Source organism: Acartia tonsa, chromosome 1 (assembly GCF_053477335.1).
Source record: "Acartia tonsa isolate MP-2025a chromosome 1, ASM5347733v1, whole genome shotgun sequence".
Taxonomy (NCBI): domain Eukaryota; kingdom Metazoa; phylum Arthropoda; class Copepoda; order Calanoida; family Acartiidae; genus Acartia; species Acartia tonsa.
This window is the reverse complement of record NC_137260.1, coordinates 55,632,206-55,644,303: the sequence shown is the minus strand read 5'-3', so window position 1 is coordinate 55,644,303 and position 12,098 is coordinate 55,632,206. Positions and strand designations below refer to the sequence as shown.

The following is a 12,098-nucleotide window of genomic DNA, read 5'->3' as shown; positions in this document are numbered from 1 at the left end:
TTGAATAAGTCCGTCCACGTTGCGGAGATAGCGACCGGGAGAACAGAGCGCCATTTACGGGTCGCGCAGCAGAGCTTGGGACGCAACAAAAAATTCAACGGACGAATGAGATAAAGCGGACCAATGAGAGAGCAGATTGAGGGATAGGTGCGCGTTTTACCTGTGTGCGCAAATCTGACGGCGCGTAGGCGCGTTGCAAGGAAAGGAGATTCCACGCACACACACACACACAGGAGCGGAGCTACTCCATAGCATACAACAGAGATATTTTTAGAAAAAAGGACTTGCAAGCTCCTCCCTCCTATCTATAGTGTGATAAGGAAAACCAAATCAGTTCCTGACAGCAGTTCAGACCCTCAACAACTATCTACACCTACCAGCCTACATTACAACTCAGAAGCTAGTGACAAGTACTCTAGTGTACACCTTTTTTAGATCTTTGTAGTTTAAACTACCAACCTAGTGATAAACAGTGTTGGCTGCTAGGCTAGAAAGCCCTAAGTGTAAACCACCTATAGTATTGACTTAAAACTTAGTGTCCCGCCGCTGAACCTTTGACCCGATGGAGCAGCCACAAGCGCAAGGAGGCGACCAGGTCCAAGGATGGCTCCAGGACGATCACCAGCCGGCTCCAGCCGAGTACCGCAAGCTGATGCTGAGTAACCTGCCGGAGTACCGAGGACCGCCCAAGCAATCCTGGAATTCCCACATCCGGAGATTAGAAATGTCATGGGCGGCTTACCGTGTGCCCCCCCATGACACACTGAATCGCCGCAACGCCCTCTTACTATCCCTGGCGGGGCAAGCGGCGGAGATGGCCTCTCATCTGTTTGGCGAGGCAGGCCAAGCCTTGACATACGAACAAGTCAAGGCCGAGTGTGAAATGTTATTTCGTCCAGCCTATGAGTCTCAGACCCTGAAGCAAGCCTTCAGAGACTACAGGCAGCACTCGACAGAACCTATACAAGCCTACATATCCACAAAGTGTGCGCTGTATAGGGAGGCCTATAGCCACGAGGACCTTGAGTTATTGATAGATGAATTAAATCGCGGCATTCGTAACGCTAATGTGAAACGCGTTATGATGGGTCATGAGATCGCCTGGGTACCTGAGTACACGAGGCGAGCAATGTTTACCGTGACCATGATCACCAAGCAGCTGAAGGAGGGTGTGTGCCTAGTGGACGCCACCGACGGGCTTTCGGGATCGGCCAGCGTCCAGTTGCCCCAATATGATGAGTCGGAGCCAATGGAGATTGGCGCCTTGGCTCCGGGTCTCCACCAGATGGGGAAGGTTGCCCTAGATGACAAGATTCCAGGCCGCTGCTATCGCTGCCATGGGAAGGGCCACCAAGTCAGAGATTGTCCTACGCCTATGGAGGTCAGCCTAGAAGAGAGACGCACCCAGCCACACCGTGACCGTCCTGCCAAATGTGAACGTTGCCATTACGCAGGCCATACGGCAGCCGAGTGCAAGGCTGACTGGGACCAGGTAGCCGGCCGGAGACGCATCGCTGACAAGGGCGCTCCCTCAGGAAAGCCCAGCAGAGTAGCCAACATGGAAGGGAGCGCGCCCCCAGCAACACTCCAGCAAGCAGCCGCCCCCAGCACAGCGGGCCGATCCAAAGGAATGCCGCAGTTTGGAACCGTCCCAGCTAGGATCAACGTGCTGGGAGGAGCGGCTGAACCCAACCGGGTTGGCCTGGGCTTCAGCCTCAACCACTTGGGACTGGAGTTTGTGCAACCAACCAACATTGCAGAGCCAGAAGTCCTGAGGCCTCAACCCTTCAGCCTCAACATGATGGGGCCTGCCAGACCGAGTCTACCCAGCAAGAGTGGAGGGGCGCTACCCAGCGCCACCGAGACAGTGTACAGGGAGGCCCTGGCGGCCGCTGAGCGAGAGAGGCAAGAGGCGCTAGCCAGCGCATCGGAGTCGATGTATGGGGCGCCATCCGGCGCCGCCACGTGGGAAGGACGAGAGGTGCGCCCCCGCACCCCCAAGCTGATGTCTGGGGCGGCAACCGCCGCCGCCACCTGCGAGGACTGGGGGGTGCTATCCAGCGCCCCCACACTGGTGCCTGGGGCGACAACCGTTGCCGCCACCGAGATACCTGGATCCTGGAACGAGCCAGCAGCCCCAGAGGAAGGGGTGACATCCGTCACCCCCAGTCAGCCCGCGCCACCAGCCAGCAGGGAGGGTCCAGCTATCCATCATCCAGAGCCACCAGCCAGCAGGGAGAGCCCAGCCATACACCATCCAGCGCCCCCTGCCAGCAGAGAGAGTCCAGCTGCCCACCATTCTCAACTGAGCCAGGATAAGTTAAAATTGACAAATGTATTGTATCCAAAGTATTGTAACCCTCCAGCCTTGCCTGTGCCTCCCGCACCAGAGGCTGGGGAGATTGAGATTTGGGGTTATCAGGACTTGCCTGTGCCACATGCACCTGAGTTCCTAGGGCAGGGGAGGGATGTAATACAGGGCGAGCCTGTGCCACACGCACTCCAGCCCCATGCCACTGGGCATGCCATGGACAAGGGAAGGGACCCCTGGGGGCTAGGGGAGCCGACACCCAGGCAGGCGCCTGTCGCCTGTCAGTCTGTCATTGGGGAGGGTATTGGGACGCCCCGGGCGTCCAAAGATAACGCTCAATGGAAATTTATATCTAGCCAGGAGCAGCCCAGCAGTGTCCAGCCCCAAGAAGCAGTTGTGGCCCGAGCCGAGGATCCCCAGATGTGTGCGCGAGGTCGATGGCTGTCTGGTAGATTCTCACACTGGTGGATGGTCCTGTGGGGCCTACTGCTCGCAGCTGTGTGGCCTACAACTAGCTATGTCTTGGTAGGGTGGGACTGTGCCAACCCCACCCATGTCACCGCCTACAACAAGGAGCAGATGTGTAGCAAGGAGCCGCTACACCAGGAGGTGCCCTTGGGCCATGAGATACATGTCCTGCAGCAAGTCAAGATTCGGGAGACCACGGGATATAGCTGTCAACTCGCAGTGTCCCAGTGGACATTTAGGTGTGGAGTCTGGGGCCACCTCAAGGTGACCTCGGTCCCCACCCTCATGCGGCCAACCAAGATTGACCCAGAAACGTGCCGAGACCTGGCCAGGAACCGAGTCTACACTCTGCCAGGCAAGACCCAGCCATTGACGTTTCAGCTGAACCACCCCCTGTTCTTTACCCTCGATATGGTGGGCGCCTTGGTCAACAGCCCCGAGGGGGTGGGTTGTGAAGGGGAGGACGTCCATTTCAAAGGCCAGTTGTACCGCAATGAATTAGTGCTCCAGGAGCGACGGCTGCTGGTCAAGGAAGAGACCTACGTAGTCGAGAATGGACGGGTGGAGTCCCAGTCTGACCACCTGACCCTAGAGTGTCCCCATTCCGAGCTGTCCTGTATCACTGGAGAGGCCACCTACGTGTGGGACCACCTGGGGAGAGATTGCCCCTTGAGGCTGATCCGCAGCCTCCAGCCCAGCCTGGTGATGGATGCGTTCCTGGTTGACCATCAAGCCCAATTCTTCATCAACATGACTACCCCCACCTCAATAGTGAACTGCGACTTTGAGGCCCATGCCACCAACCACCCAGCATTGTTCGTGGCAGCCGACCCGGCCGCGGCAGCGTTGCCCAGAGTATCGGCCAGGGACGTGGATGTCCCCCTGCAGGCCCAGATACATGCAGGTTACATCGGATTTACCCTGGAAACTCGAATGAGAAGCGCCGCAGCAGAAGAAGTAGCGGCCAATTGCTGGAAGCTCCAGCAGCTAGACCCGGCCCATCCGGTGCGCGTCCAGGGGAGCACGTTCTCTGTGTTGAGGGGAGATGTATTGCTCCAGCTTACCTGCCAACGTAATAAGTACGTGGTCAGGGAGAGCAATGAATGAATGTGGAGCCCACAGGATTTGTAGATGCCGTGACAAAGGTGTATAGCGGCCACGCCACCAAAATTCCCTGCTCCTCCACCTACCCCCTAACTGTACACGCTGAGGAAGGATGGATAGAGCTAACCCCCCCACCTCAGAAGAGGCCGCCCCCGCTGTATACACCCAAGCAGCTGCTGACCGAGCCCTTGGATGACTTCAGCTCGGGAGGATTGTATTCGCAGGCCGAGCTGAACGACTGGCAGCAGCTACTAGCGTTTCCAGCGTATAAGGCCGCCATGCTGACCGGCCTGTCGTATGGCTCATGCGTCCAGCAAGGTAGCTGTTCAGCCACCCGAGACCATGGGATCGTGTCCTACGATATTGACCGACTGGCGGAGGAAGGAGAAGCAACCCTGGATGTCTGGGCTGGGTTCAGACAGGCTATTCACGAGTGGGGAGATGGCGCAGCCATACTGTGTCTGCTGTTGTTGATCCTCAAGCTGCTGGGAGACTTAACCATCATTTCCCTGGCAGCCGCACAAGGAGGTGTACGAGCCGCCATGAACGCGATGTCACAAGTATTCCTGTACCACCCAACCTTGTATCGCAAGGCCTTGGCCAGAGCCAGGCTCACCCATGCCAAGTCCTGGGACTTTTCAGTAGACTGGGATGCCATTCCTATCGGCCGGGAAGCAGCCGAGGAAATGGTATCCATGCAATCAGCTGATAGTGGAAATGACCGCCCAGGTAGGCCTGGGCCATACTCTGGAAAGCCCCGCGGCCCCTCGGGAGGCCAGGCTGTCGCCCAGACGGTCAACCTGGTAGCCAGTGCCCCAGCCGCTGCCAACAACAACCAGAATGCCCCGTTACTGGCCGGTCCCGCAGCGGCTGCGCCCCATGCCAACCTGACACCTGCTGGCGCCGAGCTACGTGTCCAACAAAAGCCAGCCTCTACCTTCTACCCCACGTTGGGGGCCCATCAGCCCTGAAAATCACCACTAGGATTCCATTGAATCATTATTGCTTGTATATAAATTAGCCCCTAAGGAGCGGGCCGAAGGTCTCAACCACTGTCGGAAGTCTGGCAGGGGAACCCCCTCCCAGCCTTCCGAGGGGAGAGTTGTGGTATTCGGCAACCGTGAGCCATGTCTATGGCAACCCTGACCTGGGTTCGGAGAAGGGCCGAGGGCCCTCCCCCGAGTCCTGGGGAAGGGGTCAGCCGACCCCCTCCCTATGCCTAAAATTAATGATAGATTTTGACAGCCTTATTATGGTTAAGCTGTATTGTTAATTCCCCCCACCCTTTCCAGGGATGGGGGATCATTATTGCCCAAACTGATTATTGTATATGTATTATATTGATTCTGTTTATGATTACTTATTCCAATCTGTGTATTTATTGTTTGTTGTATATAACTTTAGTAAACCTTAGACCCTGAATAAAGGAACAACTGAATAGACTCTGTTTGTTACTTAGTGATTGCTAGAGAAGCATAGCTTCTCTATAATATATGTGTCCACGTCTGTTCGCACTGCCGTAGTCATTTGAACTCGGGTGTCTGCCATTTAACCAAGGCGGATACCACATTTGCATAGCTAATGGATAATTACAGGGCTTGTCAATAGACGATAGAATAATATTCTCCCAAGCTAAAACAGTAATACATTTTTTCCCCCAATAACGTATAGAAAAACCCATTTATGGATTTTTTAAAGCGAAGCTAGTATAAGATTGTAGGTCAGTCTGTAATGATAGCAGAAAACTCATATTTCAGAAAATAGTCAAAATTAATTGTTTGGATCATGAAAAGATAACGAAGTTTCAGGTTTCTTCGCATTTTCACAGTAGCTTTTCTTCTATTTCTAGCTCCTGCGGGGGGCTCTAACCCTGCGGGGCCATCGTTAACACTTACCCAACCTAACCTAACCTAAAAAAACCTTTCAAAAGCTACTGTGAAAATTCGACGAAACCCGCAACTTCGTTTTCTTTCTTTTTTTGACTGATTAAAAATTTGTTTTATCGTTTATTAATATAATCCCATTTTAGGTGCATACATCTCTCTCCCTCTCTTCATGTTTGTTCTCATGTTTAGCTTCGCTTATATTGGATGTAAGCGTTCTTTATTTTGGAACCAATACAACGGTCTACAAAAACCCAAGAAGTGATAATATCAACTAGGAAAAATACTTTTAAATAGCCACTGTACACAAGATTGATACTAGTTTATTCTTAATTACAGAGTAACATCGCGCCCATAAATAATTGCAGAAATTCTATCCTTAATCTAAAAATACTTGGCATAAATTCAATTGAATTCCAATTCAATAATAACTCTTGATCATCAATAAACACACATCAAACACTTTGCTCAAGTCTAGTTGACATAAATTCAATATTTGCATTTACCAATTTTTAGAGAACTGGAAGGTTTATACCTAAATTTTGTGCATCTAATACTTTTACGTTTACGTACTTTTTTTCGTAGATTTTTTATCATTCATTTTGTCCATTTTAAAGTATTTTTAATTCCTAATAGATGCGCCAATCATGAACAAAAAATATATTTTTGTTCAATAAAGATTTAGCTTGTATGAAAACAACATGATCAACGAAATTACTGGCGTAAATACAGAGGAAGTGTCAATGTAAAATTGCACAAAAAAAAATTTGCAAGGGAGCGTAAGGGTGGGTTCAATGGAGGTAAGCTAATGCACACTAATTTTTATATAAACAAAATTACAATAGATGATGCTTTTTTTATAAGTCTTTGGAATTTTTTGATTCTTCAATATTCAACTTACGAATGGTCGAACAGTTTTGTAAAATTTCAAAAGCAATATCAAATATAATAAAATCTAGAGTACCCCTCGCCCTTTTACAGCATTGTTTAAAGAAAAAATCTTGTTAATATTCTATTATTTGCAGGTGATTTATATTTAGTTTAGGTTAGCCCTAAGAAGTGGTCAGTTCCTTAAAGGCTTAATCTTTTAAAGGGTAAAGTTATTTGATAGAATACGTTTTGGAGGAATTTTAAAGGAACCTGTGGAATGATAGTTGCAGTATTTTTATCTTAATGATACAAATTAAAGGGTTAATTTACCAGAGGTTACGCAGTTTACCTTACATTGCAGATATTTTATATTAAAATTATTATTGTAAGTTTATTCTTTATATTTTTTTTATTATTTTTATCTATTATCTCTAAAATTCTTTGTTAAGCTTGCAAAGACCAATGAGGAGCTATATTATAAAGGAAAACAACATCGGTTCAGCGGTTTTATTATTCGTAAAAAATGTGTATGGTACGATACATGATTTTCAGTCTGGACAAAAACAGTTCTAATCTAGGGGACAAAACTATAGGTTTCCAAGTCACACTGTGAAGTACATTTTTCTAATTAGTATAAATACTTAATTTCGCCTTTCTGACCTAGAAACCTTATATTGATAACATTGCCTCTTGTAGTAACAAATCTCCACACACTCCTCAACTAATGGATGAATCTAATGTTAATCTAGCTCATAGACGAGCTAAACACAAAAATATACATAGGTAATTTGAACTAAAAATGTATTAATTGCAATTTTTTGCTGAAAAATGTGGGTATAGTTCCTTTCGTGTCAACGCCTCTTAGGGGGCGTTTTATCGTATTTTTAAAGTAGCTTTTGATAGCTTATTTTAGGTTAAGTTAGGTTATATGATTCCCCACAGGGTTAGGCAATTGGCCCCACAGAAAAGGGAAAAAGCTACTGAGAAAATACGACGAAACGTCCCTTAAGAGGCGTTGTCACGAAAATTCTTAACCGCTAAAAGTATTGTGTAAAGAATGACTTATTTAATTTAGGAGATGTGTGTATAGTGAAGGTTGATTAAAACATAAAGATTAACTATCTAGCTCATTATCTAGATGAGCACACCTCTAGACATAGACTAGGGATACAGAGACATCACAATGGAAAACAAATTTATTTCATCAATGTGTAAACTATTTGCTTTATTAGCTGGGAGATGGGAAGGGGGACATTGAGCTGTTTGTTACCCTAGTCATCAAAGCTTTAAAATATCGTTTTCTTATTCATTGAATTAACAACCAAGGGAAGTGTCAATGAATTTTGATTAGTTGGTGCATTTTGTTGAGTGTCTAAACGTTTCAACTAATAATCGCAATCTACAGAAGGGGTAATTTGTGTGTCATCATTTATCGGCCAATGTCTTATCCCTTTAGACGCATGATATAATAGAGTAAATTCAGTACTCATGCCTGCAGGAATTGAACTTTCTTATCATGTGCAAAAGTACACATTTTAATCTTAATATTCTTTTATTAGCTGTAAAAGGTTGTGGAGGGGGGAGGGTATTTCACCCACCCCTAAAAACAACTTTTGATGTGTTTATGGCTATCTCAACTTAGGGACTTAATGTTATAGGGCTTGTATAAAATGCAACCTCCCTGGGGAGTGGGGGTTTGTGCTTGCTATGCACTTTTTAAGAAAACTCCAAATCGTGTTTTCACTCTTGAATACTTTATTTTTTTATGACTTATTACATTTTTACGTACTTAATTAACTAAGATATTTTATCAACAAGGTATATTTCACTAATTTGACATTTCAACTAGAGTATATATATGGTTAAACTTTGAGTGTGTTAAAAAGACTGGCTTCTTCTACAGGTAGTTTGTGCTTCCTTCTTGTCTGGTTGTCCGCACGCGCAGTATGCATGGTTGTGGTTTATATTTTTCGGAGGTGTTACAAAAGTTGTAACATGCTCCCCCCTCTTTATGAGGCCAACGAGGCAGGAACTTACAATCATTCAGTAACCTGGATTATCTTTTGTAGATTTAGAAGTTATTTTCAAAAGTCGTCTTCAACATAGTAAATGTTTTTGTTTTCAGGTTTCGATGACAATATGATGATTCAACCAAAATTGCAAGGTAGAAGCTCGCGGAAAATATGAATAATTTGAAGGAGAACTACAACGAACAATTGTGAAGAAGTGGCGCTGCTTCGTATCATTATGATTAGTTTATTACATAGTAAGCAATATTATATATTACAAAATATTAAAAAATGTTAATCAATATCATTTTCTTAATCAAAGAGAAATATTTACTATTTGTATTTAATTGGTAATTGTCACTAAGCATAAAAAATATCAAAAGTAAATGATTTTGTAACTTTAATTTTATTGCAAAAAGTTTATTCAATTTTTCATTTTGAGTTTTCATTTATATTTAACATATTAAAATACATAGATCACATATTAACAAATGTTTTAAATTACATAAATTTTGTATTACAATTATCAGTGAATTATATTAATTTTGTATCATAATTACTGGCGAAAATGTTTGAATTGTTAAAGAAAATTTATTATTTTTGCAGTACTATGTAACACAATAAAAAATTAAGAACAAAGATAAATGAATGTCGCCAAAATTATAGTATATACGAGTTGTTGATTATAATTATAATAAGAATTGACTATCATAATTATTGTTTTTTTTTTGTTTTGTTGATTTTCTTTATATTATAACCAAATAAAGTATGACACTTTGGTTATTATATTGATTCGAACAAGTATTTAATTATAAAGAATGGTTTATAATAATTTCTTCAATCGAATAAAGAAGGGATTATTGATTGATTTACTTTTCGATTCTATTAGCCAATTAAAGAATGAATTAACGGCTGACATGTTTTACAACAACTAGATAAAGTTTGAATTATCTTTTTATAATAATTATTCAATCGAATAAAGAAGGGATTATTGATTGATTTACATACTGATTATTAGCCAATTAAAGACTGAATTAACGGCTGATATATTTTACGCGATTTTATAAAGAGTGAATTATAAAATGTTGACGCAATTTTATAAAGAGTGAATTATAAAATGCCTAATTTAGGGACAGGTCAACCGGGGAATCCTTTTTTTCTTCTCGGTAGAAATCTTGATGAACTTTTGGGCTGTCCATGGGGATTCCGATGTTTGTTGGCGGTTGATTCATTTTTAATTCCTTAACATGAAAAATATTGTTTTAATATGATTTTAACTAAGGATTGTGCTATGTAATATTAAAACAACATGGAAATATTGGTCTAAAATGATATAACTAGGGATTTAGCTATGTAAAGTTAATTATTTAATGTCATTTCAGGTTTAAACAGTAAGAGAAAATTGATGGTGCAGGGTAAAGTTGATACGGCGAATGATTTACCTGCGAAGCAAACTATTATTGAAATGAGCGAGTTGTCTGCTCCTACTGTGAAGGAAGAGGGAGAGAAGGTGAAATCAGAGCGTACCTGAATACAATTTTAATTATATTTAATTTGTATAATTTGTATCACCCCCCTTTTTTGATTTGTCCTAAATTAATTTAATATTAAGAGTAAGGCTTTTTAATTATTTTCAGAGCAGTATATGAAAAAACTTTTAGTTCTTTAATAGCCATACAGCAAGAATGTTGGATGTGACATTTTCCTGCCGCGACAAAGAGTCGTGTGTGACCGAGTGCCAGGCTATTCTGGTACAAAGGACAGCCGAATATTTTCATAAGTCTGAAAGTTCTTTAACCTCCATTATTGACTTATTAAGGTAAATTTATAGTATTTAAAATTTAAGCCACTTTAGTACAAATATTACTTATTAAAATTTGAATTGAAATGCTTAAATAAGGCGCTGAGTTTTGTTTAATAATATGAAATGAGAAGAAAAATATATTTAAATTGTCCATGTACATGTATATATATACATGTATGTATGTATATATATGTATGTAATTTTGCGTCACAAAAAGGGGTTGTTGTATTTCATAATGTACCTTGATATTTGGCGCTCCAATAAACGTAGTGCGCACTCGAAAAACCGGTAATTTTATACCTAAAGGGTTGGAACTTTTTGGGGTTTTTATTTCAAAAATATAATTTATGTACATTAATGTGCAATTTCTATTACTTTTTCGCGATTTTTTGGTATGTTTTTGAGCATAAAAACACTATTTACTTGAAAAATCAGGAAGATAGTATTTTATGAGCGCACACTTTATTGTTTGTGTGAGTAGTGTAAAAACATTGACCACTTTTGAGATTTGAATTTTCCGATATTCACGAAACCCAACTAAAAACCGTTACAAATTGTTTACAAATATAAGACCATATCGATCGTTATGGTAATGTGTAGACAAATACTTTTCTGAAATATTTATTCCATATCTGCGTATTGTGCAGACATAAAAATATAAAATAATATATCTTAATGCAGATTGGTTATGTAATATATATATTTACATCTGTCTTTATATAGATATATTTTTTAGATACATATTATAAATTTACGTATTTTTTAAGGGAAAAAGAAACCGGTGATGAGATCAAGTACAACAAGATGAATCTGACCTCGGATACTAGACAAGCGGTCTTCAATGCTTTATTGGGATTCAAGGTGAGTTTTACCTTATATAATTCTTCAATATCAGGTACAATCTGCGATGTTTTATGGAGGATGGTCGATCCTGAAAAATAAGAATATTTTTAGGGATTTTTATATCCAATATATAACTTGTTATGAAAAAGTTTTTAATAGTTAATTTTTTAGGAAACTTATGGACTCGATGGACTTGCAAGAGATTTTTATATCCAATATACAACTTGTTATGAAAAAGTTTTTAATAGTTAATTTTTTAGGAAACCTATGGACTCGATGGACATCAGACTTGCAAGAATGAAGCTAACGGATGGTTACTTCTGATTGTTTTTGTACTTTCATGTTTCTTGGTAAGATAATTTACAAAACACTTTTACTGGCTTCAAAAGCAAATACTTATAATTATTATTTTACTTCATAGTAAATAATTAATAAGCATTTTGTTGTGTAAATATAAAAGATGCGGTATAAGCAAATAAAAACGTTTATTTATGTATCATAAAGAATAGAAATTTGATTTAGTTTAATTGCGTAGATAAGAATCAATTCCGCAAGCAAAAAAAGAACCTTGTGAACGAAAGGGGAGAAAAATTTTTCATTCAACGGCTAGGCGAAACTGTAAGACTCAATTATCTTGCCGCAATCGCGGACGTGATTAGTTACCCCCCTTTTTTATAATGTTGGTAACATAATTTCCTAACTAAGTTTTATATATTATTTATGGTACATAACAAAGAATAATTTTCAAGCCTTTATTTTCTTACACACACAAAGAAGTTTGGGAACTAGTTGTTTAACAACAAAAG

The 12,098-nt window shown here is 41.9% G+C and overlaps 1 protein-coding gene across 1 annotated transcript; it reads left to right on the top strand.

Annotated features, from left to right (window-relative positions):
* Positions 1 to 9,781: 9,781 nt before the first annotated feature.
* LOC145328079 (uncharacterized) lies at positions 9,782 to 11,651 on the top strand. Its single transcript, XM_080171643.1, has 3 exons — positions 9,782 to 10,464; positions 11,217 to 11,310; positions 11,553 to 11,651. The coding sequence occupies exons 1-3, from the start codon at positions 10,331 to 10,333 to the stop codon at positions 11,649 to 11,651; spliced, it is 327 nt and encodes a 108-aa protein (XP_080027769.1). The 5' UTR covers positions 9,782 to 10,330.
* Positions 11,652 to 12,098: the final 447 nt, after the last annotated feature.